The following is a 27,764-nucleotide window of genomic DNA, read 5'->3' as shown; positions in this document are numbered from 1 at the left end:
AGTATTTTAATGCTATCATCCTTGATGAAAAAACTATTTATTTGAATAAGAATGGTTTATAAATATAATATATCAGTATCGAGGTATATCAGCAGAAATATCGGCTATAATGTAAGCCACAGCAGTCCAAAATGCCGTACATAAATCAAGTTCGTCACGATCTTCTACGTTCATGGTATCCCCTTCGGTGTGGTGAAACCAGAAATATCGCTCATTTGCATTATGGAGGCTAGCTCCTGGAATACCTTTTTGAATAAGAACAGTAATATCTGATCCAGGGCTATTGGATTCAACTAAAGTTGTGGCATTAACAGACTCAAAAAGTTTTAAGATTTCTGCTACAATACAACGTGCTTTTGGAGTACCTGCTACTTCTAAACCTCGAGGAGCAAATGTGCCTTCATCTGATTCCATAATAAAATTAATTTTATTATTTTCATTTCTATGTTTTTCTTCATACGCATAGGCACCTACTAAACCAAGCTCCTCAGCAGTCCAAAAAATTGATCGAAGCGTCCTTTTTGGTCTTAAGTTAAGACGTTTTAATATAACAGGTGCTGCCCAACTAACAAAAAGACCACCGCCGTCATCCATCGCACCTTGCCCAACATCCCAACTATCTATATGCCCTGAAACTATCACTAGTTGTTCAGGATAATTAGTCCCTTTGAGATCAATAAGTGTATTTCTAGAAACTTTTGTGTCATATGTTGACGACATTGTAATATTTAAAACAATTTTTTCTTTTCTATTATAAATTCTCCTTATCAAATCTGCATCCTCAAGGGATATGGCAGCTGTAGGTATCTTTTTCACTTTTTCGTCATAATTTTGGGATCCTGTATGTGGTGTGTTTATTGAAAATGGGGCAATCGATCTAACTAAAGATGCAACAGCTCCTTTTTCTGCAGCTTTGGCAGCACCTTGAGATCGATATATAACGGTTTCGCCATAACTTGTAAATTTCGGATCGTACAAAACAATTTTTCCTTCTACCTCTTTGTTTGGTATTTTTGCTAATTCGTCGAAACTATGCACCACTACGACTTCTGCTGAAATACCATTTGGCGGTGTACTTATACTTCTTCCGAGACCTAGTAATGCAATATCCTTTATTCTTGGTTGAACCATTGTTAACTTTTCCGTTCCTCTAACCCAATGAGGTACCTGAAAAGAGTATGTTTTTTTTATTCCACTACAAGTTAGCCCTGGACTGCAATCTTACTTAAAAATTAGAAGCGGTCTGTTTGGGGTAGGTATGGTATCCGTTTCTACGTAGGTAGGTCTGTTGCTGGTAGGGTGGTAGTAGTTTCTGTAGGTAGGTTGGTAACTAGTCACAACTAAAGCCTCCCACCAGACCAGAGCAGAGAAAATTCGGTAATTATAAATTCCCAAACATCCCCCGCCAGGGATTGAACCAGACCTCCACTTATAAAACCACAGCGCTCACCACTGCGTATATGAGGTCGTCGTATGTCGATATAGATTAAAAAAAAAACCTTAATAAAAACTTTTTAGGATTTTGATTTCCTAATTAATAGGATTAACAATGTAAATTTGTTATTTGTTTACCTCTACATCTTCTGTAACGATATGTTCTATTCCCTCCTCACGAGTAAGCTTAATCATGTAATCAATAGATTCTTCAAGAACTTTAGACCCCGATGGACGAGCGCCGAATAAATCTACAAATTTTGCCAACCTGAAAAATAAAACGCTAATGATCACATAGTTTTTAATATTAGTATAATAAATTGCAGTTTGGTAGCTTAGAGCATATAAAATCTTCGTTATATCAGAACTTAACTTCCTTGTGTAAATAAATTTTAATAAAACGTTGCATTTCTCATTTATAGTGTTTATAAACTGTATTTAAACAGCGAAACGTGACCGGATTCAGTTGAGTATAAATGACATAAACGAAACGAATGAAAAAAAAAAAAATGGCCAAGCCTACATAGCCTACACGTCAAATCGTGATTCTAGTGAAGTTAAATCGACTGCTATGAATATGATTCAAATGAAGCGCATAGAATGTACTTCATTAAAATTTACATAAATAATTAATCAGGCGACAGCTACCAGACTTGTACTCACTCATCAAATGTTTTTCGTTTGAAATCACCATCCAGAACGTATCGTAATATTTCATCCTTTACATGTCTATATGATCCTATTTCTTTTATCAAATCTTCACCTAATAAACTTTTGCAAGCCGGGCTATACTCTTGGATAACTTTTGCCTCACTTACGAAAATAATAAAAATAGATAAAAGGATTCGGACAGAAAGACTCATTTTGCCGCCGATGCCTTGAAAATATTGTGATGTTGTGATAAGCTTAGTCCGTTTTGTTGAGCGAATATCTTATCGATTTAAGCAAAATCATCAGCTGTCATATATGTCGATTATTATTATTTTACTAGAGAGATAGATTGATATATACCTTATGCGTATAACAGATATAATTTGGAACTTGACTTTAAAGATCTCTACTTTATCTTATCGGTATATTTAATATAGTACTTACAAACAGTAGCTCTCTACCAAATAAACATAAATTTGTAATCTATTGACACTGGCCCTCACAAACGAAGAATATTTTTTGTTCACTGGCTATGAAAGATTTAAAAACTGATGGAGGAAAAAACAGACAGCCAGACAGGATAGTCGAACCGAAACCGATAAATTTCAGTCTCACCCAACATGAGAACCCTAAGCCTCGCCTTGCTCGGCTAACATGATCAGGTTCATACTATCATAATAGACCAACTTTTTTAAAACATTGGAATTTAAATTACATAAAACATACGTTTACAATTACATAATTATGAGTAGGTTGATAAAAGTTTTTGATGAAAACTTTTCTCTATTAATCTAGTTGTGGTTGCGGAATATTTCTATGTTGAAGAACCAAAATAAACGCAAAAGAATTCACGAGCAATAGCAAGTAATAAATATAATACAAAGCCACTGTTTGGCCATAGTGAAGCGCGACAAAAAGCTGTCTTCAGAAAAAAATTAAAATTCACGCGGCCGAAGTCACTGAAACTAAAATAATACCTCATAAAGTTAAATATTGAATTACTCAGCTATTATTTTCATTTCAGAAACATAATAATATCAACTATCCTGCGATTGATTAAAAATTAATGTTACGAGTCGTAGCAGTAGTAGTTCGAGTGTCTTCGTCTGCGAATTTTTGGTTATTCTAAATACAGCTTTTTGTAACACTTCAGTGTGGCTTTGTATTAAGTTGTTTAGTAGCAGTTTGCCGCGAATTCATTAGTTCTTGTTTAGGTTTTTAAGAAATGGCAAAAGGAACATTTTATTTTCCTGGTCTTAAAACTGTGCAACAACTATCTCATCAGGATGTATCGATGCAATAATGTATTAATAATATATATTTCGTATTGTTTTGTGTCTTCCTGCGGGCGATACCTCTTAGTTCCTCCTCAAATCGTACCTCATGTCGTTTGAAATATATGCGTCGATGTCTATTAAGGTAACAATATTTTTTTAACTATGCCGAAAAGGTAATCGTTTTTTTTTCAGGGATTTGAAGAATTTCGTCTCCAAGATACTGTTTTTAGTTCAATGTCAGTTTATGAAAACGAGCATTATAATAAATACACATACTTACTTTAAATACTTCGTTGTTTTGCGGATAAAAAAATACGTGAGCTATTTGTTTATATTATAATGGATGATAAGGCAAATGGTGATAGTTATTTATTTATTTTGCGTTAATATAGTAATAGATACACTCGATATTTATTATCTTTGCTAAATAGCACAGACATGTGCACAGCTTGTGGGGTTATAGGTATAACTTTGATAATTGTTTATTTACTCCACGATAATGTAGTAAAAAGTTAAATAGCATCTTACAAACATTTGACTTCTCAAGACATTGAGAAGAGTTTTTTACCGAGGATCTGTTTGGTGTGGAGTATACGGATTCAAGTAATTATAAATTACACCATACAGATTGTCCTGCTGTTCGCGGAGTATAGCAATTTAAGCTTAATTTTCATAATGTATAATGGATTTCCGCAAAGTAACGCCTGCTTCTATCCGATATTTAAAAAATATATGTTTTAATATATTTTACGGGATCGAACCCGGGACTTCCAAAAATACACAATGTATAATAATTATGTTTATGATTCATATTTTTCTTTGTAAGAGCCATATTGTCCCCTTCTCATTGTGAGAAGAGACCCGTGCCCTATAGTGGCCCGATAATGGGTTGGTTGATGATAAGAGCCATATTCGCGTTATGCATTGACTCAATAGTTTCTCTGCCTTTTTCGGAAGTTGATTAGAAAGCTTACATGTTGGCTCTGGGAATTAACGCGGGACATCGGTTTGTATCGCTCGATTTTTCTTGTGATACATAGTACAAACGAAAATCCCGTGGTCAGCACATAAAATATACTTTCCCACGCATACCATCTCTTAGAAGAAAAGACAACATAATCAGTAGTTACTTTGTGTAAGTCTAATATACAATACATCTTAAGCTTTATTTATAATGACTCAAATACGTGTACATGCCATCACGGCAAACGGCATGACATTTTATTAAATCGTTTGGTCAAGGTTTTTTTGATCTTTCGTTCGTAAATTTTTTTCTATTTTATATTCTTAATAACTATTTTAATTAAAGTATTAAGAAGATTACCTACTGCATTGCACTTTATTGTTTCTTATTAATTATAATTTATCGAGTCGAATTATGTGCATGCCGTGGCGTCTAAGTAGTTCTTTCTAGATTCGCTCTATGATCCACGCTTATTATAGTAGTGTATACCTATGCGTAGAGAGTGAAATTTTAGCTAGCCATTATTATATTCTTTTATGTTATCACTAATAACCTTAAACTAATATATCTGTGATATTTATAGCATCAAGGAACACAATAAACTTACTCATCATAAGTCTTCCATTTGAAAGGGCCGCGCACGACGTAATCTATTATATCTTTGACGACCTTATCATAAGAGGCAATTTCATCCGCCAATTTGCCGATATCACAAGAATTTTGCTCAGAATACGATTTTATTTTCATAGGTTCACTATGAACTTGTGAAATGATTAACAAAACGAACACTTTCCATACCACAACAAACATTTTGTGTAATATTTATAAACCATACGTCCTAACGTGACGGTCAGTTGTGAGGTAATGGTTGAACGTGGCTGGGTACTTTATTAAGTACAATGGGTCAATATATTACGTGATTGTCCCCTTTAATAAAACACTACTACGTTCAACTATTTGAAACCAACTTCGTTTAAAGAGGAGTTATAATGTTAATTTAAATAATAAAATAAAATTCAAATTCGTAATTCATTTAATTCAAGTAGGTTTACTATATACTTACCTACTTAATCACTTTTCATACATCTAGACTATCAGTCTGACTCTTCCACCAGAAACAGCCAGCAAGAACTCAGCAGATTCTTGTTTTCCAACATCAACAATTTACAATATGTGGGTACCATTCATTTTGTGAGAGCTAAAAGCAGAAGCAGGATACTTCCAAGCAACCTTCTCATAAAGAAATGTTAGGATGTTGGGCTTTGGGATTTTTTAACCGACTCCCTTCAAAAATAAGGAGGTTACAATTTTTCTTTTTTTATGTATGTTGGGGCATAACTCCCTCATTTATTGACGGGTGGTCAATATTCTTTTTTTGTTCGGAAGGGGTTTATTTTAATTTCATATAGATCTGGGGAAGAGTTTCGTAGACAGTTAACAAAACTCTTTAAAAATGAACGAAATCCACCAAGATTAGTAATATTGTATAACTATGCATTGTTTACGCATTCACACAACACGCCATTACGCCTGCACACTCGAATGGGTGACGCAGAGATATTCAGTTTATCGGGGTTCACCTACATATTCTACCAAAGCTAGTAAGAAGTATTTGCAAATTGTTTCGCGATTAAAACCTAGTATAGAAGATTGATGTTTTCAAAAATTTATTAACTTTTTAGTTGGTATAGAATTTCTAACAGAAGTCGGTTTTTTTTTGTTTAAAATAGTCTCTTGTATTATTTTATCAAACAGCCGTTAAACACGGACGAAGATCGCGGACAACAGCTAGTACCTACATATTTCAGCGATTGGCCTTGATATGCTCAAATATTATACCTACTAACTTTAACCACTCATCATTTGACGGCCGATTGGCGCAGTGGGCAACGACCCTGCTTTAGTCTTTTCGTCTTTTCGTAAAGTAAAATATGATATAGAAGTGTTAGAAGTGATGATGATAACTAAATTCGTCAACTTAAAAGTAAGGCTACAAGGGTTCCAAACGCGCCCTGGTCTAAGAAGAAGCCCATAACAATCTTAGCCGGTTGATTTTTTTTTGTTATATAAATCTCATATTGTCATTTAAGACAATTAAAGTAGCAACCTGGTTAGAGCAATAATTTACACCCAAGCATTTTTATGATTGACGTATTCCTTTATACTACTATAGGACTTTTCTATAAGGTTACGTTTAATACAAACTTTGAACTTTTTTAACACACATCTCCAAGATTTTTAGGAATGATTGCTCGTATATTAAATACTTAAATAGAATATATAATCGCATATAACAACGCGTTTCCTGCACCAGTTCAACATTCAATTGCCAATTTGTGAGTTTGCTAAAAAAAAATCTTAGGTGCATAAAACGAAGGTATATATAATTAACTAGCTGTTGCCCGCGACTTCGTCTGCGTTTGATTTTGTTTTTAAAGTATTCAGTACCGCTAAGCCTTAAATGAGTATAGTAGTATATATATATAACATGTGAGTTGTGACTGACAATAAATCATAGACAAATAATCTATATATATATATAATGAAAATGGTGTTCCTTTGAGGCTCAATCACGCTTAAACCACTGATCGTATCGACATGAAACTACCACCATTCGATGCGAAATTTTTCCTAGATGGTTTATGGCTATCTATTTTTTGAATTCCAACATTCCTTCATTTTTTTATCGCTGTTTTACTTTTATGAACATTTATCCCGCTAATAAAAACAAAAGATAAGCATTTTCTCTTGATTCTTTTGTTTTCATGGATTTCAACAGAGTGTATTAAACGGATTATGGTTTTTTACATCCAGCTAAGAATCTACTCACGGTAGTGGAGAACGGCTGGACCAATTGGGCTTTTTTTTTATCTTCAGAATTGTCAGGAAGTTTTGTATGTAAGAAAATTTTAAAAAAGCCCGATAAAAAGTTAAAAATTTCGATGATAATCGAAGAATTCCCATCTATATAGTCACTCACCACGAAATCTCGGGAACCATAAGACTTAGAAACGTGAAACTTGGTAGGAATATTACTTTTGCTATGTAGAGGTCAGCTATGAATAGATTTTAAGAAATTCATTCCCCAAAGGGGATTGCGGGGGCGTTAACAATGAACAATTCCCGTTTTTAAACTATAGCTCCTATAGACTTCAAATTTGGTAGGAATCTTCTGTAAGAGGTGTAGAAATAGGCTATGAACGAATTTTACGATAGCTCACCCCACAGGGGGTTGCGGGGGTGTGTATTAACAATTAATATTTTTAATTTTCCAGCTAAAGCTCCTACAAGCTCCAAATTTTGTAGGAATTTTCTAAAAGTGATGTAAAAATGATTTATGAACAAATTTTACGATATCCCACCCCAAAGAAGATTGCGGGGGCGTTAACAATGAAAATTTTCAATTTCCAAGCGATAGCTCCTATAGACTCCAAATTTAGTGAGAGTGTTCTATATGTAATATAATCTATATATATATAATGAAAATGGTCTTCGTTTGAGGCTCAATGACGCCTAAACCACTGATCGTATCGACATGAAACTACCACCATTCGATGCGAAATTTTTCCTAGATGGTTTATGGCTATCTATTTTTTGAATTCCAACATTCCTTCATTTTTTTATCGCTGTTTTACTTTTATGAACATTTATCCCGCTAATAAAAACAAAAGATAAGCATTTTCTCTTGATTCTTTTGTTTTCATGGATTTCAACAGAGTGTATTAAACGGATTATGGTTTTTTACATTCAGCTAAGAATCTACTCACGGTAGTGGAGAACGGCTGGACCAATTGGGCTTTTTTTTTATCTTCAGAATTGTCAGGAGAAAGTTTTGTATGTAAGAAAATTTTAAAAAAGCCCGATAAAAAGTTAAAAATTTCGATGATAATCGAAGAATTCCCATCTATATAGTCACTCACCACGAAATCTCGGGAACCATAAGTCTTAGAAACGTGAAACTTGGTAGGAATATTACTTTTGCTATGTAGAGGTCAGCTATGAATAGATTTTAAGAAATTCATTCACCAAAGGGGATTGCGGGGGCGTTAACAATGAACAATTCCCGTTTTTAAACTATAGCTCCTATAGACTTCAAATTTGGTAGGAATCTTCTGTAAGAGGTGTAGAAATAGGCTATGAACAAATTTTACGATAGCTCACCCCACAGAGGGTTGCGGGGGTGGGTATTAACAATTAATATTTTTAATTTTCCAGCTAAAGCTCCTACAAGCTCCAAATTTTGTAGGAATTTTCTATAAGTGATGTAAAAATGATTTATGAACAAATTTTACGATATCCCACCCCAAAGAAGATTGCGGGGGCGTTAACAATGAAAATTTTCAATTTCCAAGCGATAGCTCCTATAGACTCCAAATTTAGTGAGAGTGTTCTATATGTAATATAAAAATGATCTTCGAGCGGATTTTACAATGAATCACCTCCAATAAGGTTCGCGGGGGTGGGTGTTAACAATAAAAAATTTCAATTTCGAAATATAGCTTCTAAAAATTCTAAATATGGTAGGAATCTTTTATTATTTACATAAAGAACATCTCAAAATGGATTTCAATAAAGTCTACTTCCGACAGGAATTGCGGGGGTGGGTGTTAAAATCTAAAATTTTTATTTCTAACCTGTAACTTCTACAGACTCCAAATTTGGTGGGGATCTTCGTGTATGTCCTTACAACAATCGTCTTTTTGGCAGCGGAGAAAAAGTCATTGAGAGGTTTCAAAAACTTAACTTTACATGTAGCTATCCAATCAACGGACTAAGAATTTTACATTCATTTTACTTTTGCAGACTACATAACCGACGAATTCTTTTATTGCGGGATCGCGGAAATGTAACAGATTAAAATGAATGCATTTTCCAAGCACATGAGATGTGAAAAAGAAATTAAGTTACTTATTCCAATAGAATTCATAAAAAACATGCACAATTAATTTTCTATAAAAAATTGATGTCACGGAGAAAATTTTAGTTAACAGAAAATTCGTCGCACTTGAACCTAGACAGATTTCAACTTCACATATGAGACTTGCAATGACTTTAACTTAAACTTTCAATGCTCATTTCAAATTTTTTTCTTCATGTCAATTATTATTAATTTTTGGAAGAAAGGCACGGAAATGTTATAGTGATTGCACATTGAAAGTTACAATGAATATTAGTGAGAAAAATCACCTGGATGAAAGATACAGGCTAAATCGATGGAATTTGGAATTTGAGTAAGTCTAAACAATATCGATGCTTACAGTTCTATCCGCGGGGCCTATTTATGTTCATACAAAAATAAAAAAAAGAAGAATAATAAAAATATGAAAAAAATAAATAAAAATGAAACATAAAATGTAATTTATTTCCTTTTTCAATTCGCCTAGCGTAGCGGGCGGGAAACGGCTAGTTTGCAATAAAATAAAATTGCGACTATAAAGTGCTTATATTAGGCCTACTTGAAATAAATGAATTTTGAATTTTATAATTAAAGACCTAAGCTATCCTATCTCTTAAGTTGGACCAGACTGCTCACGGTGTGCCATATTAATTTAAAATCGGTTAGGTAGTTTAGGAGTCCATCGCAGACAAACATCGTGACAGGAGATTTATATATATTAAGATAACTATAATAGTCATATTTATTATCATAACCACTATACGCAACAGATATGTTGTAATCTGTAGTAAGTTCCTGCTCTGAGCTAAGGACTGGACAGTGCAAAAACCAAAAAAGATCAAGTGGCTTTTCAGGAAAAATGTATTTAGGATTGCGTCCCCCGCATACTCATAAAGCATAATCTTAATATATATAAATCTCCTGTCACGATGTTTGTCCGCGATGGACTCCTAAACTACTTAACCGATTTCAAATTAAATTGGTACACCGTGAGCAGTCTGGTCCAACTTAAGAGATAGGATAGTTTACCTTTAATTATAGTCGCAATTTTTTTTTATTGCAAATTATTTGTCTATGATTAGTTGAGTCACATGTTATATATATATATACTACTATACTCATTGAAGGCTTAGCGATACAGAATACTTTAAAAACAAAATCAAACGCAGACGAAGTCGCGGGCAACAGCTAGTAATATATAGAACCTGACGAGAAGAAAATATGTCAAATCACTTTAAGACTAATAAATCTAAACTCAAACATCGAAAATTAATATAGTTATTAATATTATTTATTATTTAACTCATAATTGTATACCATGACATTAACATTTACAAAAATATAATAACAGAAACATAAAAAAGAAGTAGAATACAAGAGGCGGCCCGCTTGATAGCGATTTATCATAATTTAAACGTATTTGCTCATACTATTTGAACAGAACTCTGTCAATTGTTTTTTTTAACAAACCTACAATTATTATTATTAACACCTACCTAAAAATCATTATTTTTTTCATTACGAAATACCTATGTTACAAAAATCTAAATTTAATGATCCAGAACGTCATTTCGAAGACTTAACGTACTTATTATATGCTAACATAGTAATCTAATCTTTGCCCAAGGTTATAGCAAAAAGTTATCGTATCCATAGGGCTATCAATTACATTTAAGATTTAATTAAAAGATAGATAAGAGATATTATTAGATACTGCTGATTTCCGAAAGACATCCGTAAAACATACTAATATTATAAATGTAGCATGCATGTAGCCTTTGACATGGAAAATAACATAGGTTAATTTTTATCCCGATCCCTTAAGTAGTTCTCGAGGCAAGATTAAAAAAATGTTTAAGAGCTAAGCCGCGGGCAGACAGCTTTAAAATAAATTTGGTATGCATGCCATCTATGCTATGGAAAAGGACATATACTTTGTAAACCGATCTCTCAAATAGTCGTAGGATTAAAAATTGTTAACGGATGAAGCTTTAGAAATAATTCTGAAGTCCACGCAGGCGAAGTCGCGGGCAGAAGCTAACAAATAAATAAATTATTCTGTTTCACACAGCCCTAATGTAAGTGTAAACAAACAGCGATTCTTCGATATAGTAGATGCGTGACTCAATAGTATCCGCACGCTGTCAATAAATAATATGTTTTAAATAATTTTGCGCATTATTAAGAGATAAAAAACATCTAAATTTGTTTTAAAATAAAACTGAGCTATAATATAATTTCAACTTTAACTTTATATGGTATATAACAGTATATATAAAGTTAGTAATAAAATTATTATGTTATAGTTTTGTGTGTTGTTTAAATGTTGTGTGTTGTTCAAATAAATTGATAGTAATTATGTATCTGAGGCGACCAGTGCTCAATTTATTGGTCGTAAGGAATCGATTGTTCGAGTGTTTTTATGCAAGGTATGGCATTGATTGTTTGAACTTTTATGGTTAAAATGTGTCCTCAATTACTGAGGAGCATTTTCACAAAGCGATACATCAAACTTTGCAGTTTTCTTTTTTTTGCTTGTTTTCGACACAAGATACGATCTTAGGAGGTCGGTAGGAAAGAATTTGCATTTAAAACTCCTTTCCAAAGTATAAGAAGGGTCTGTAATATCTTTTTAATATGTATCATTTTGTGAAAGTAATGAAATGGTATGTGAAATGTGAAAGTTAATGTAATTAAATTACCTTTGATAACCGTTGAAACCATAGGCAGTATATAACATAAGTTTTTCTTAAAAATTGAATGCATTCTTTGAGTAATGCAATATTCGCTTCTTTGGCATAGCTAACATAGTGTTTTTTTGCTGTCTGTTGTTTTTTTTAATATCTCTTAGTTTCATGATTTAAAGGGCATCCCTATATTTTGTAAATAGTGGGCCAAATATATTCAAGGGTATAAAACAGGTACAGTACATCAAAAGGTACTTTTAGTCTACTACGTACGTAACTACACTCGTGGGGGTTTAACGTCCCGTTACAGCACGTAGGTACCTGCTGAACTGTATGCTGTAGCCCCATGTACGTTTATCACTTGAGCTGTCTGGCAGCACTAAGAATATACGGCCTCGCGACTGTGTGTCTTTCAAAACGACAACAAAAATTACGCAAATGTGTGTAGTGGGGACTCAACTCTCCCACGAGTGGTGTCAAGGAATGAATGAATGAATGAATACACTTTTATTGTACACCACATAAACATATAGTAAAATTATATATAAAAATTTAACAAAAAGAATACAATTTTGTGGCCTTGTATTATCGCTACATAGCGATCTCTTCCAGGCAACCAAAGGCGTTAAACACAGCTCAAAAAGAGAGGGTAGGTGATGCATATAAAAAAACGTATTTAAGTATATTATTCATATAATTATTCAGCAGTAATCTTAGTACCCATAACACAAGCTATGCTTACTTTGGGCCTAGATGGCGATGTGTGTATTGTCGTAGTATATTTATTTATTTATTTAATTGGTAATTATTTATAAGTACTAATGTAAATAAATTATTTCACTTTATACCCAGATCTGTGTCAACAAACAACAAATCTTTGATCGGTGATGAAAAAAGCCAGCTGAAGTCATGGCAAGAGATACCTGGCCCTCCAACACTACCTATCGTTGGGCAGCTGCTCAATTATCTACCAGGAGGTAATTTAGTAAATAATGATTATAATATAATTAATTTTTAAAACATATTTTCTATTCGGTACCACATATAACACCTCGGTGTCCCGTCAACAGGTTGGCCGGTTACCATCTAAGACTGCATCATCAATTAACACCATTAGCCTTAGATCAAAATTTTCGCATTCTAAAGTCTGTATATTAAAAGTATAGTAAAAGTAAAATTTCCAATGTAAGTCGTAACCAGCTTGTTTTATGATATTTTGTCTCACATTTTTGCAAGTATTTTGTGTTATGTGTATGTAGATATGGTTCTGAATTAGCTATTAGATCGCAAATATATTAGCGCCATCTCTTAGAATACTCATGAACTACTTTCTACATATCACGAATAAACTAAGTCGGTATTTGATTTTATAGAACGGCTATAGGAAATTCCCTAATGACAGATTATGGATTATTTAATAAATCCTTTTTTTTAAAATAGTAATAATTGACGGACCAAGCGGATGGCCCACCTGATGGCAAGTGGAAACCATAGCCAGACAAACAAAGCAGCACACCGTGTCCATCAATTTGAGGCGTAGGTGTTAAGTCTCATGTGCCTGGAACTACAACAGCAACCACGCCTTTCAGACCGGAACCCAGCATTGCAACAATGCTGCTTAGCGGCAGAAATAAGCATAGCTATAGTACTTCCTCGGACGAGCTCTTTCATAAAAATCTCTACTACTACTAATCGTACTGGCAAGTCGGTGATACAAGATTATTTCGTTTCCCAACATGGTGCTCTTTTAACTTTTTTACACCAACAAATTGGTGTGAATTCGTTTGTTCAAGTATATTAGTTATTTAATATTAAGTGTATGCTTACAGGTATCTTTTATAAAAAGAAGGAAGAATGGCCTGAGATAATGTACAAGAACTATGGACCAATTGTTAGACTTGGAGGCACTTTCGGATTACCTCCAATGATTTTTCTTTACGAACCCGAAGCTGCATTTCATGTAAGTCACTGACTGTGCCTTTTATTTAATTGAAGCATATGATATACTCGTACATCAGAGACTGACACTTGAGGTCTTTCTTTTATTTTCATGTTAACGGCTAACTAGTTGTACCTGATAAGCAAGGCCTTGATTGCAATCCCATCTGGTGGTACCAGGTAAGTGATTATGCAGTCAAGATGGTAGCGTTCTAACCTGTAAAGGTGCGCCAGGTAAAGTAAACCCGTACATAAAATCGTACTCACATCATATCTGTTTTAAGAATAAAAATACCATATTATTCAATTGTCCAATCAATAACATGATTAAAGGAACGGAGTTTTAAAAATTGCAGATATTTCGTAATGAGAACTGGACACCCGTCAGGCCTGGATTTCAATCGCTAGAATATTTTCGAAAACATTATAAAAAGAAAAAAGATGATAGTCTTCATGAAACAACCGGTTTGATGACTGAGTAAGCTAATTTTTCTATAACATGTACATTACAAATTAAAAAAAACCCTTGCCTTTAAATACAGTGTACATTATTGTACTTGTCAATCCCTTTTATATGAAACCCATTTTTTCCCTCCTAGGAGTCCCTCAAGGACTCCCTTTTAGAGTCCTAGCCATCTTGACTAGAACTCTAAAAGTCATCAATAAAATCCGAGACCCCTGTGCTGTGGGCGAAAGGTACGAATGGGTAACTGGATAGTTTCAAAACACAATTTAATCCAATAGGTGGCCCTGCTTAAACGGGCCGGACGACGTTTGCCGGGACCGCTAGTGGTTAATAAAGATATGTATCATCATCATCATCATCATCGTATCAACCCATTACCATATACACACACACACACACACACAAACACACACACACACAAACATACATACAGACATGTTGACACCATCGCGGGAATAGTCAGGAAAGCTTTCTAGGACCTCAAAACGTCGACATCTGATAAAAACTCGAAAAACGGGGTGAAACCAATAACCTCCCAACTTTTGAAAATTTCTAATTTACTGATTTACGAAACATTTTTTATTATTAGAGAATAAGAATTTTATGATGTTTTTTTATTTAATAAAATTATAAGGAATATTAAGAAATTAATTAAATAAAATTCTTAATTTTTTTAGACACGGTGAAGAGTGGAGGAAGTTCCGGACTACGGTAAATCAAGTGATGTTACAGCCAAAAACTATAAAATTATATTCTGATACTTTGATAGTAGTGGCGGATGACATGATTAAAAGGTATTAATATCTATATCAATACTAATATTATAAGTGATGAAGAAAGATTTTTATGTTTATTTTTTATGTGCCGAAAAGCCTCCGAAACTTACTTTAGTAAGTTCAACCAATATTGTTTTTATCAAGCTAAATTATCAGGAAATTAGCGTAGGCTATTGCAGTAACCGAAAGTCTCAAAATATTATTTTTAATTTTATTATTTGTCGTGAGCTGGAAAAACTATTATAATAAACTATTGTATTGTCGAAAAATATCTAAGTATCATAGTTAAGTCACATTAGCAGACTTTGTGTTTTAAAATTTAATTAGATCATCGGTAGAAGCAAAAGTACATATATTTTATAAAAATAAATAGTTTTATTAAACAACCGATTAAGATGAAAGTTGTCATAGCTGTTACTTTTATCCCGATATCACAGTATCCCACGGAATTTAAACTTACGCGGGGTGCAGATATATTATAATTTTATAAGTCATTCGTAAACTCAAGGACCCTGTTGGGTACACGTCTCTTATCCTGTAGGAACACAGAGAGATATAGATAACAGCTGACCGTGATGCGTTCGCCTTCAACTTTAAAGTTAAAGTTTGAAGGTGTTATCGAATCTAATAACTTTTGTTCTTATGTTACAGAATGAGATTGAAACGCAATGAAAAAAATATGTTGGAAGGTAAATTCGATACAGAAATTAATTTGTGGGCATTAGAAGCAATTGGCGTTGTCGCTCTTGGTGACCGCTTAAACTGCTTCGATCCAAATCTTCCAAAAGATTCACCAGTGAAAAAACTTATACAAGTTGTACGGGATGTTTTAACAGTATCTGAAAAACTTGACTTCCAGCCGAGCCTTTGGAGATACATCGCAACGCCAACATTTAAGAAAGCAATGAAATTCTATGGTGATCAAATGAAGTAAGAAATGATGGCCGATAAGCATGCATTTATTTATAACATTATACATTTTGAAGCGGTGATAGGTGCTAGCGTAGATCTCCACGAAAGGAAGCCATATCTTATTAGATATGGCTTCCTTTCGTGGAGATCTAGCCCCCGAGTTCGAGCCCTGGCACGCACCGCTAACTTTTCGGAGTTATGTGCGTTTTTAATTTAACAATATAAGTACCACTTGCTTTGAACAGTGAAGGAAAGCATCTTGAGGAAACTTGCATGCCCGAGAGTTCTCCATAACGATCTCAAGGGCGTGTGAAGTCTACCAATCCGCACTTGACCAGCGTGGTATACTACGGCATAAACCCTTCTCATTCTGAGAGGAGACCCGTGCCCTGTAGTGGGCACGGTTCGATGATTGATGACGATGATTATACATTTAAATGAAATGCTTCCAAGCCAATTTTGAAGTGTTTCAACAACGAATCATTCGACATTCTACTTACAATTCAATACATTCATTTCAATTGTATTCCATGGCATATTTTTAGGCTATTAATATTGCTTTAACTGTGATGAAATACATCGTAAGAATACCTGAAAGCCTGCGAGTTCTTCATAAAGTTCTCAAAGGTGTGTGTACCTATTCAACCAATCCGACTACAGTCAAACCCGACTCATGCTGAGAGAAGACCTGTGCCCATTAGTGAGCCGCTACGGGGTGATATGATGATAATGATGATGATGTAGTCGATAGATTTAAAAATACCTTATTTAAATAGCTATGAAAATGTACAATACCAAAATAAGAAAAATATATTTATTTTTCTCCTATTTTAATATAAGTAGCTTATAAATTTGATGCGAAAATAAAGAATATTACCTACATCAATGAAGAAAATAGTGCACAGAAAAAACATATCAAACACATACTTGTATCCCTACCTGTGTGTATATTTGAAAGAAGTAAAACTTCTTTGTTTTATTTTCAATTACGCCTGAGGCGTGCATCCTTACTGACCTAAATTAGGCAAGAATACCCATTTTTAGCGTTTCAGGGTTCCGTTTTATTTTCTTAATTTCTATATAATTTTTATGTCATCGTGCACAAATTTATTTTCCCTAAGATGGCTTTTCAACTTTACTTCAGTATAATTGAATCATTTATTTCAAGGTTAAATGAGTATTTTATCAACAAATCTATAGAAAAACTCAAAGTCAAGGATAAAACAAATGAACAGGAAGGCGTTCTAGAAAAACTACTTGAAATAGATCACAAAATTGCAGTGATTATGGCAAGCGAGATGTTGTTTGCTGGCGTTGACACGGTAATATTTCCCCAATTTCTCCACTATTTTGTTCTTTTTTCGTTTAAGGGTCGTATCATTTATTCCAGGTTTCTTTGTTAATCCTTGCCAGGCACTTCAACCTTGAAGTTTTTGAAATGTTATTTAGTTCTTACTTCACTTATAATATGATTTTCTTTTTTGTATTGCCACCATAACCATCGTTTTGAATTTTTTTAATTTTTTTTTCAGACTGCTAATACTATAATAGGTGCATTATATCTTCTTGCGAAGAATCCGGAAAAGCAAAATAAATTGAGAGAAGAAAACTTATTAAAGCAAGAAAAGAAACCATACCTTAGAGCATGTATTAAAGAAACTATTAGATTGTTACCCGTAATAGGTGGCAACTTTCGGCAAACCACAAAAGAATATAACGTTATGGGATACAAAATACCAAAAGGCGTAATATTCAAAATTATTATAATGTTTTTATAAAGTACTAATTTATTTATGAACATGATTATAACCAAAATTTCAACCTTTACGATTTCGATTTCTATCAATGTCATAAACATTTAAGCTTTAAGCTTAACGCCTTAATTTAAGTCTTCATCCTTTTACACACTATTAAACTTTATTACAGATGTTCGTTATTGTTGCTAATCAGTATATGTGCTTGATGGAAGAAAATTTTCCGCAACCAACTGAGTTTATCCCAGAGAGGTGGATCGTCGATAAAAGTGATCCCTTGTACTATGGAAATACACACCCGTTTGTTTACAGTCCATTCGGTTTTGGAGTGCGAAGTTGCATTGGTTAGTGGAAAAAAAATCTTGATAAAAATATTTAACCGTACACTTATATACGAGTATATCTATCAATTTTCAAATTTTAGCTAACGTTATTGGTTTATTCTTGTTTCAATTTTTGTAACTGGTTATACTATCAAATATCATTACTATCGTAGAACAAATACAGTATTTATAAAAACGTCATATGTGAATACAATATTTTTGGGACAAATTTTGTCAAATATGGTTCTGCGTCTTAGCCAAGTATATTTCATTATTTTTGGTAAGAAAACTCCATGTTAAGCTATGCCAGTTTATTTTCTGTTCAGAAATCACTTTACTGAATCTAATTATATTTCGAAGACAACACAAAAAGTAATTCGTTTGTTTAGGTAGCGCACAAAATAAATCTGCTAATTAAAAAAAAAATCTTTTCCAACAGGTCGACGTATAGCAGAACTTGAGATGGAGACATTCCTTGAGAAGCTCATAGAAAATTTTGAAATAGAATGGTTTGGGCCTCCGATGAAAACGCGAGCAACATCCATTAACTATTTGATCGGACCTTATAATTTTATTTTTAAGGATGTCAAATAAAGTTTCATCATATTATTGTAAAAAGTATAAGTATAAGTCTGAATAGTTTCATAAAAGCGTCGTTTCTGTTTGAGTGCAAACTCAACAAACCTAGACCAAAATTTTAATAATTTTAAAATTTTAAACTCTCTACGGGAGCCCTATCAAGGGCAGGACATGCAAGGTTTGTTACGTAAACCCATTCGATAGCGCATCGAAATTATCAATATAACTAGTAATATTAATACTAATATTGCTAAACAAAAGTGTCTTGTTCTTATCTTCTTGGATCTTCTTAATAGGATTTTTAAATTATTTGTCAAAACAAACAAAATATAAATTTTGTGAGATTTAAAAAAAAAGGCAATGAACTCGGAACTAGTCGCACTTAATAGCCAGTCTAATAAACATCATTATCTACAAGTCGTAAGTCTAAGCTCTTATGAGATCCCACTGTGCATTCAATATGGGATTAGTTGATTTTTTTTAGGAGGATAATCATAATCAGCAATCATTTGTAAATAATCCACGCATGGCCATATTTTTTTAAACATTAAATTCCTTTATAGGTTACTGTCTCGTAACATAGTTCAGCAATTTTATGTTCTAGGCTTTTGTATATGGATAAATAAAACATTAAAAATTTGTTTGCCAACGGTAAGCAAGTTCATACTAAACATCTTGTTTTATTATTAGACATGCTAATTATAGAACAAGTCTCACCTTCTACTTGACCTTGAAGACAGATCGTTGAACATGAAAATATACTCATAGAATGAATCACTTAATCAGGCTGTTATGACCATTCGGTAGTTGTAATACTGTGTAAGACATTCAAGGACTTTTTCAAGGTCAAATTTGGGATATCCAAAGTTGCATGAATCCGGCGCATCATTTCATCTTATCGCTTTTTTTGAACAATAATAATATGGTAGGCAGACGTTGTAGTATATTATTTGTAAACGTCCAATGACAAACGATTAAGTAGAAAGGTCAAGAGAATGATAACATCAGTATTTAAATTGATTACAGTTTGGATAAAATATTATGTAGTATGAATAAACGTTTTGGACATGATCACTGATATTCAGAACAGAATGTACAGAGTAACAAGAATCCTCGTTAACAAGGGTGCGTTGAAAAGGCAACAATTTATAAGGTAACATTTGTGATTCTTAATACTTAATTTAAAATATTAGTATAATTTTATGATTACTGTTTTATTGTTGTTTTATTTAACAATTCAAAAAATAAATCTGATCTAATATATAGTTAGTATTATTTAATAACGTATTTCTTAAAGAGAGGAAAAAAATGTCATGGAATAGCTAATGAAAGCTCTTCAGAATATGAATGTTGACATTCTATGTTTCCAGTATCGGTAGCAGATACTGAGTTAAATACTAAAATAATATGACAGAGAAAAATAAATGTAAGTCATAAATGCAAATAATGGAAATAATGCGATCAATTTGACGTTATGACTTGTTTTAAATAATATTATTTTAATGAAAAATATACCGTAAGCTTCAAAGATATTAATAAAAAATATTTTAATAAAAAAAAAATCGTTTATTTCGTCTCTTACATTGTAAATGATACATGTTGTGGAGACCTCCTAGTATACATCAAAAAACCAGTGTCAGGAGGCATCACTCTTCCATGGCAAAGACAAGATAAAGCATAAAACGATTGAGTAGTGTGTCTTGGTGTGTATGGTGTGTTATAATATTGTTGATTTTAGAAATACTTCCATACGTTGCATAAATAAAAGTGAGGACCAAATTAAAGCTTGGTATGAAATTCCTGGACCTTTATCTTTGCCTGTTATCGGACAGTTGCTACATTTTCTTCCAGGAGGTACGTTTATAGAAGATAGTCTTTAGAATCATATAAATGCAAATATAGGGTTTTTTTTAGCTACCTTGACTACGCAAATGGTTACAAATATAAATAACCACTTAGAAAGACTCCTTTTTTTATTAAAACGCATTTAAATATCAGACTTTATAGGCTGACTATTGCATAGCTAAATTTACTTTTACGAAGAAAGACAATAACTTCTTCAAGTAGAAAATATTTAATATTAACTACTTGATGAAGTTTTTTTTAATATCCTTACTAGTACTTTCGTTATTTAAAGGATGGTTGTACAAACGCCCTATGGAATTGCAAGAGTTATTGTACAAAAACTATGGGCCCATCGTCAGACTTGACGGGAATTGGGGGTTTGATCCAATTATCTTCCTCTACGACCCGGAAGCTGCTATAAATGTGAGTTTCAACAACTAAAAACATTATTGAGTAGAATATCTCGTTCATCGAGGTTTTAGTATTTTTGATCTTAGAATAATTTAATGCTTTTGTGATTGTAGGCTCTTTAGTTATATGTCAACCACAAGCTTTACGTACAGGTATGACAGATGTAATAGGTAGTTTTATAATGTTTCAGCTGTTTCGTAATGAAGATCCATTACCAAATCGGCCTGGTTTTGATTCCATAATGTATTATAGAAAAAAATACTATAACGAGAGTGATGACGATCCATCTGGTTTGATTATTGAGTGAGTAGATGTAATAAACAGGGCTCTATCAATTCCTCCCGTCAAAATGTCAAGTCGAGCTTCACGAACGACCAGCGCTATGTCTTAAGTAAGACATAGTAGTCTAGTCGATAAGTTGAAAATGGCACAAAATAGATATAGTGCTCTTAAAATTATGTGCTATAGCTCATTGGATCCGGAATGGCGCCTAGAAAAATGGGCCAAAAATGTATTAGCACATAAAAAACTGCAAAAGTTATAAACAATTAAAAATGGCATTTCGTTTTTTGCCAATATTTCAAAAGCTATTAATATTTAAGAAAATTCAAAAAAAGATTCTGAAAGAGGAGGAAATTTTCCATAAAAAACTCCCAGCTCCCAAAAACTCTATCTCCATTATTTATGATTTTAATTTATTTTTCTAGGCGCCATTCCGGATCCAGTGAGCTATCGCACATAATTTTAAGAGCAGTTTCTTTATTTTATACCATTTTCAACTTGTCGACTAGACTTAAAGCTAACATGCCGAGTTTTGGATTCACGTGGTGCTTGTTAAAACACTTTTTTTTTTACTTTTTTGTTGTTGTGTATAGCCTAATAAAAGTTTCTTTATTTCTTTCTGGATGTTTTTCTAGCTTATGAAAAAATACAACATGAAAAATAACTTTATTACAAACCATAATATAACGCATGAAGTTATATCAATATACACACTTTCAAATTTAGACAATATCGCTAATTATGTTAAGTTGAACCTGGGGTCATGACCATTGCAGCAGGCATAGATTAGCTGCCCAGTGAATACCTGACTCGATAATATACATTGTAGAGACCGATTCAGAAATGAGCCAGACCAACTTCCGCCTTTTCTTTATAAAAGACATCGTCACTTCTATGGTAGACATATTATTCTAAACCTTGTTGGATATTAAATTACGTTGAAAGATTGACTCGCTATTCAATAGATGTCAAGCTTTTATGTTGCACTCTGCATCCTTAGTTACCATACGAGTGTCTATGTCATGACTGTGTCTCGTTTGATAGCAATGCATGGCGGTGGCGTGGCTGGTGGCGCTACCATATTGATCTAGTGAAGTATTGGCCTGACATGTCATCAAAAATAACTTTAATTTATGGTGAATCTGAATGAGGCGTCAACACATACTTAAGACGATACCAATAGTATTGGTTGTTACTATAATAATGTTTAATATAAGTACGATAATAATGTATGTTTGTCTGTCAGTAATGGAGAATGTTGGAAAAAAATGCGACATAGCGTTAACCCGGTAATGTTGCACATAAAGACGATTAAACAATACGCTAATATAATGGCTGAAGTTGCAGAGGATATGATTAAAAAGTCAGTATTTCTTCCAAACTTAGCTTTTATTTTAAAATGTTTTCATACCATTTCATTACTTTATTTATCTTTGAGAAAACACTTAAGAATTTGTTTTTACTTAAACTTCTACTTATTGTTAATTTCTTATTGAAGTTTATTTCCAATGACTATTCTAAGTTTATTTAATCTAATTCATACTAATAGTTCGATATGTAATGAATGCATTATTTTCAGAATAAAACAACTACGTAATAACAAAAATCAGCTCGAAGGTAATATATTCACGGAACTGAACCTATGGGCCTTGGAATCTGTTGGGGTAGTTGCGCTTGGTCGCCGATTAAATTGCTTCGATCCGAACTTACCAAATGAATCCCCTGTAAAAAAGCTAATAAATGTAATTCATGACGTACTAAATGCAACAGAAAAACTAGATTTTCAACCTAGCATTTGGAAATATATAGCAACTCCTGATTTCAAGAAAGGAATGAAGATATATGAAGAACATCTTAAGTGAGTTCTAATGGAACTGTGTCACACGTTAGTGGTTACTATCTGCGTACCTATTCATTTAAATATGATGGTTTAATATTTATTTCCTATAGAAGATTTTAACCGATTATCTATCAACAATGCCTAAATATTAGTTATAAGACAATTTTATACTTATGAATACTAGCTGTTGCCCGCGACTTCGTCTGCGTTTGATTTTGTTTTTTGATGTGGCATTAAATTTGGTTGTAGATCTAAAAAAAAATTAAATATGTAGTCTCGCTAAGCCTTAAAAGAGGGGTTTGCTGCTGTCCGCTGAGAAGTTCTGTCCTCTATCTCCAACCACAGTTTGGGCAAAATTAAACACATATTATAACCTCTTTAGTACAAAAATAATTATTTAAATAAGTCAATTTTGCGTGAAAGCGTAACAAACAATCTTACATTGACATTTATTATATTAATTATTGGTAAGGATTATTATTAGTAAGGATAAGGATGTGCGAGTTATCTTGTTGCATAATAGTATATTGTTTTCAGGTTAAACGAGTTTTTCATTGACAAAGCTATAGAGCAATTCAGATTAAAGGAAGGATCAAATAATAAAGATAAAAGTATACTTGAAAAGCTACTTGAAATCGATCGCAAAGTTGCAGTGGCTATGGCAAACGATATGATGTTTGCAGGTGTTGATACGGTATAATAATTTTAATTCATTTTGTTCCTGAGACCTCTCTACTCCATGCTAATAAAATTTTACTTACGAGTACGCACTAAGTATATATTTTGTCTCGTTATTTCTGCATATATAATTTATTTCATAAACAGATTTCCCTTAGATTTAATATGAAATAAAATAAAATATAAAACCCCCATACATTAAACCAACAGTGCAGTGCATTGGAAATAAATTTTTATTCCATATAAAGCTAAATTTGGCATTTCTGAGATGCGGTCTATGTACTATGGATAAATGTAGATTTTTCCGTCATTTCCATTAAATAAATCTTTCCGTAAGACAAAAAATAGGGTTATTTCATATACTTTTCAAGTTAAATATCTTTTATTTGGTTTAGTAATTCAACAAAACATATTATTATAGGAATATATAGGAATTTTGGTACAAGACTATATTTTTGTTCCTTCTAACTTTTAGACTGCTGCTACCGTGTTGGGCTTACTATACCTTTTGGCTATAAATAAGAAAAAGCAGTCCAAATTAAGGAAAGAGGTCTTGTCGCAACAAGAAAAGCGTCCATATCTCAAAGCGTGTATCAAGGAGAGTTTAAGATTGTTTCCTATTCTTAGTGGAAATTTTAGAAGAACTACAAAAGATCATGACATTTTGGGTTACAGAATACCCAAAAATGTAAGGCACTAAAAATATTAAAATTTTTGCGGACTGCTGTTTTACCCACAAGATATACAAAATGCATGAACGCAAACCCATTTTACACATTTGCACCTCAGATTAGCAGAACTTGACATTCAACGTCATTATCATCATCAAAAGTCATTCTACTCGTAACGATGACATTTTTAGTGTTTTCATCAACTTCAAGGCATCTTGCAGCTAAATCAGCAGTCAGAAACAATTTTTAATTAACTTGTACCTTATTTATTTTAGATGAATGTAGTAATAGGAAACCAGCATTTGTGTATGATGGAGGAAGAATTTCCAAGGCCTACGGAGTTTATACCAGAGAGATGGATCGTTGACAGATGTCATCCGCTGCACTATAGAAATGCCCATCCATTTTCTTACACACCCTTCGGATTCGGAGTGCGGAGTTGCATTGGTACTGTTCCAATCATGATTTTGCAGCGGTTTAACTAAATTATACTTACATTTGCACATCATTAGTTGCGAAGTGAAGACTAATGTTTGCAATAATGACACTTATACAAAGCTGCCATAAAAATATGTTTAGTTTACTAAATCCATTATAAAGCGAAGTTTCCTAAGTGTACAACGACTTTTCAGTGTTCTGATGACCTTTACTGATTTTACAGATCAACGCAGACAAACCGGTTGATCAAATTTAATAATGTGCGTCTGGCTTTTGAAAACGTGAAACATACATATAGACTGCTAATACGTGTAATATGACCATAAAAAAATGCAGTTATTTTTTGATAATATTTTTGTCGTTATGTTCTGAAATATATTGGAGCACCTCCTCAGGGACAATGTATTCTGGTGACCCTCCCGACCTCCCGAGACACCCAGTCTCGGGAGGTATAGTAAAAAGGTGTTGAATCTTTTTAGCATCGACCCCGAGACATTGAAAGGATCTGTTATATAAGTATCGCCGCCGTGTGTCTTAATCTATTCAAAATTCATTTATTTTAATTAGGCCAAAATAAGCACTTTTAAAACGTCAAGTATGTCAGCTCGGAAGGCAGATTCTATCGAGAAGAATCCGGCAAGAAATTCAGCAGTTGCTCTTTTTCAACATCATTTTACAATTTAACAACCATTTTTCTATCTTGTGTTAGATGAAAGTGGAGCGGCTTGCTTCCACCTAACCTAATATAAGAAATTCATCAATAGTAGAGTAACCTCGATGAGTTTAATGTGTTTTTATACATTGTTTAAACTTATGTAAAGGTGAATGTAACATAACCTTTGGTATCATGTTATAAAAGCATACACTCGGCCTCAAAAAAGTTTTGTGCACTTTTCTAAGATGATATGCTGATATAACTAATTTATGTTCAAAACTAATCTAACTACGAGTAATTCGTCCTAGTTTAAATGCTTCTTCAATTATTTCATTTCAATTCTGTTAAGTTACCAATTTGGATTACAATTTTCCTTACAGGTCGGCGTATAGCTGAACTGGAGCTTGAAACATTTATCGGCAAGATTATGGAAAACTTTGAAATAGAATGGTTCGGACCATCACCAAAAAGAACACGAGCAAGTACACTCAACTTCTTCCTAGGGCCATATAATTTTATTTTTAAAGACATTGAATCGGGCAATTTACCGGACAGTGATAAATTGTGAAATAAAGCCACATTTGCAAGAGTTATTTTTTTCGGCATGAATAATTACCACCTATGCAAACATTTAATTTTTTCAAATTACTGTACATTTACAACCAAGAAAAGATGAAGGTGGGGAATGAAGATGCAACGCAAATTTGATGAGATGTCTGATGTTAATATAACAGGTCGCATTTGGTATGCGACCTGTTATATTAAAAGAGTCAAGCCAGACAATTCCATATAACAGTCATTTGCAACCCAATCCAATTGCCGTTTACAAGATATATTTTTGCTGTGCCACGAAAATTCCGCATTACGAAGTGTTAGTATTTAAGTGTGAATTATAATAATTAGGTATATTTGTATAAATATATTATTATAATTGAGTAATGATAAGTCGTTTGTTATTTCCATCACAAGATAAATTTTTCAAACATCCCGTCACAGGCTTTACAATTCTGAATTATTGATTATGATTCTTGCCGTGTGGTGACGCCAGATCAGAATACAGTAGTCACCACCTCTTGTTCCCGCGGGTGTCGTAAGATTTTTTTTTTATTAACGATAGGCCAGCGCTTGACGATAATCATGCCCGTTAGAAAGCAATGAGGTCTAGGTTGGAGCACTCTTGCCTAGAAAAAGCCTATTCACTCTAGCCTTGAAGGTACTCAAATTATACGTGGCAGGAAACACAGTTGCCGGGAGGGCGTTCCACATCGTAGCGGCACGTATCAGAAACGTGGATAAAAAACGTTCCGTGCGTGTTGATGGAATATCAACCACATAAGGATGCAACGGCTCACGGTGTCTCGCTCTTCGGTGGTAGAACGGGGAAGGAGGAACAAGATTGTGAAGTTCCTGAGCACACTTACCGATGCGACTAAGGGAATATATCGGAGAGCGGGCAGCAGCTTCCTCTGTGCTACTACTACCATCTATTGCGATCACCAATCCGCCTGTCCAGTGTTGTGATGATGGGCAAATCTTCCAGTTGGGAGAGGCCGTTATTCCAGCAGTGGACTGGAATAGGCTGTTGATGATGATTATGATTCTGATTGTTCCAATATGAAGATTCACCTCCATGACCTTTTACAATTTCACTTTTTCTTGCAAATTAAAAGTTTTTGTTGGCCAACTTAAATTATTATTAAAAATAATCAAAATAATCTATCCGTAGAGATTACTGATTATTTTGAAAATATACTACAACTATCTTCTTTTATCAGATAATTAGAGTACAATTATTTAGTCCGTAATAATATTGTCAAGAACAACAATTTTTTTTGCGCTGTGCTATATTGATCATTTATTAATAGTTTAAGATATTTTTATAGACCTCACCTTAAGGATATAAAGGGTGACTAACTATTCTAATGATCCTTTCAAGTTACGAAACCGTCAGCGATAGCATCTGTTTCGCAATTGGCCGTTTTTACGCTTTATATTTCTTAGTGTTCTTAATCTAGTGAAAAAGTGCAAGACATTGTGCAAATATATTTATTCTACGACTAGCTGTGCCGTGGGCTTTTTCTGAAACTAAGGGTATTAAAGCCAATATGTTTGTGCTTAGTTTCTGATTAACTACTTACTACAATTGAAGGAATAACTTTTTTCAAGTAGGTGACGTCATACATATGTTACTAGCGTACCCAGCTCGCTTCGCCGGGCTAGATTTTGCTTTATTTTATTTAAACAATAAACTTACATCATTAAATTTTTAATTTAAGTCTCATAATA

The 27,764-nt window shown here is 33.3% G+C and overlaps 3 protein-coding genes across 5 annotated transcripts; 2 read left to right on the top strand and 1 right to left on the bottom strand.

The window, feature by feature from the left end:
• On the bottom strand, window positions 1-5,174 carry LOC120623849 (carboxypeptidase Q-like). The gene is made up of 3 exons (XM_039890118.1): window positions 4,934-5,174; window positions 1,573-1,702; window positions 1-1,167 (listed from the first exon to the last, which is right to left on the bottom strand). Exons 1-3 carry the CDS (start codon window positions 5,134-5,136, stop codon window positions 73-75), a joined length of 1,428 nt encoding a protein of 475 aa, XP_039746052.1. The 5' UTR covers window positions 5,137-5,174; the 3' UTR covers window positions 1-72.
• Window positions 3,247-19,065, top strand: LOC120623848 (cytochrome P450 CYP12A2-like). Of its 2 annotated transcripts, none has more exons than XM_039890117.1 (10): window positions 3,247-3,504; window positions 12,763-12,887; window positions 13,740-13,870; window positions 14,205-14,326; window positions 14,992-15,108; window positions 15,742-16,020; window positions 17,171-17,324; window positions 17,535-17,747; window positions 17,929-18,100; window positions 18,519-19,065. In XM_039890117.1, the coding sequence occupies exons 1-10, from the start codon at window positions 3,485-3,487 to the stop codon at window positions 18,671-18,673; spliced, it is 1,488 nt and encodes a 495-aa protein (XP_039746051.1). In that variant the 5' UTR covers window positions 3,247-3,484; the 3' UTR covers window positions 18,674-19,065. The 2 variants fall into 2 exon arrangements, with proteins under 2 accessions (XP_039746051.1, XP_039746050.1); XM_039890116.1 differs by lacking the exon at window positions 3,247-3,504 and adding an exon at window positions 11,544-11,652.
• Window positions 19,066-19,293: 228 nt separating this feature from the next.
• LOC120623804 (cytochrome P450 CYP12A2-like) lies at window positions 19,294-26,182 on the top strand. Of its 2 annotated transcripts, XM_039890053.1 has the most exons (10): window positions 19,294-19,811; window positions 20,397-20,512; window positions 20,796-20,926; window positions 21,105-21,217; window positions 22,443-22,559; window positions 22,776-23,054; window positions 23,574-23,730; window positions 24,190-24,402; window positions 24,661-24,832; window positions 25,859-26,182. In XM_039890053.1, the coding sequence occupies exons 1-10, from the start codon at window positions 19,726-19,728 to the stop codon at window positions 26,044-26,046; spliced, it is 1,572 nt and encodes a 523-aa protein (XP_039745987.1). In that variant the 5' UTR covers window positions 19,294-19,725; the 3' UTR covers window positions 26,047-26,182. The 2 variants fall into 2 exon arrangements, with proteins under 2 accessions (XP_039745987.1, XP_039745988.1); XM_039890054.1 differs by lacking the exon at window positions 24,661-24,832 and having other exon boundaries at window positions 25,859-25,928.
• Window positions 26,183-27,764: the final 1,582 nt, after the last annotated feature.

The sequence above is a fragment of the Pararge aegeria genome, chromosome 5, assembly GCF_905163445.1.
Source record: "Pararge aegeria chromosome 5, ilParAegt1.1, whole genome shotgun sequence".
Taxonomy (NCBI): Eukaryota; Metazoa; Arthropoda; class Insecta; order Lepidoptera; family Nymphalidae; genus Pararge; species Pararge aegeria.
The sequence above is the reverse complement of the archived record's forward strand: the minus strand, read 5'-3'. Positions and strand labels throughout refer to the sequence as shown.

Bases quoted from the DNA above. Each gene is read 5' to 3' on its own strand.
- LOC120623804 (XM_039890053.1), top strand. From the start codon at position 19,726: ATGATCACTGATATTCAGAACAGAATGTACAGAGTAACAAGAATCCTC. The intron at 21,218-22,442 runs GTGAGTAGATGT...TTTGTCTGTCAG, and splicing joins CCATCTGGTTTGATTATTGA to TAATGGAGAATGTTGGAAAA. The intron at 24,833-25,858 runs GTACTGTTCCAA...TTTTCCTTACAG, and splicing joins CGGAGTGCGGAGTTGCATTG to GTCGGCGTATAGCTGAACTG.
- LOC120623849 (XM_039890118.1), bottom strand. From the start codon at position 5,136: ATGTTTGTTGTGGTATGGAAAGTGTTCGTTTTGTTAATCATTTCACAA. The intron at 1,703-4,933 runs GTAAGTTTATTG...TTTATTTTTCAG, and splicing joins AAATGGAAGACTTATGATGA to GTTGGCAAAATTTGTAGATT. The intron at 1,168-1,572 runs GTAAACAAATAA...TACTCTTTTCAG, and splicing joins TCGTTACAGAAGATGTAGAG to GTACCTCATTGGGTTAGAGG.
- LOC120623848 (XM_039890116.1), top strand. From the start codon at position 11,582: ATGTATCTGAGGCGACCAGTGCTCAATTTATTGGTCGTAAGGAATCGA. The intron at 12,888-13,739 runs GTAATTTAGTAA...GTATGCTTACAG, and splicing joins GCTCAATTATCTACCAGGAG to GTATCTTTTATAAAAAGAAG. The intron at 15,109-15,741 runs GTATTAATATCT...CTTATGTTACAG, and splicing joins GCGGATGACATGATTAAAAG to AATGAGATTGAAACGCAATG.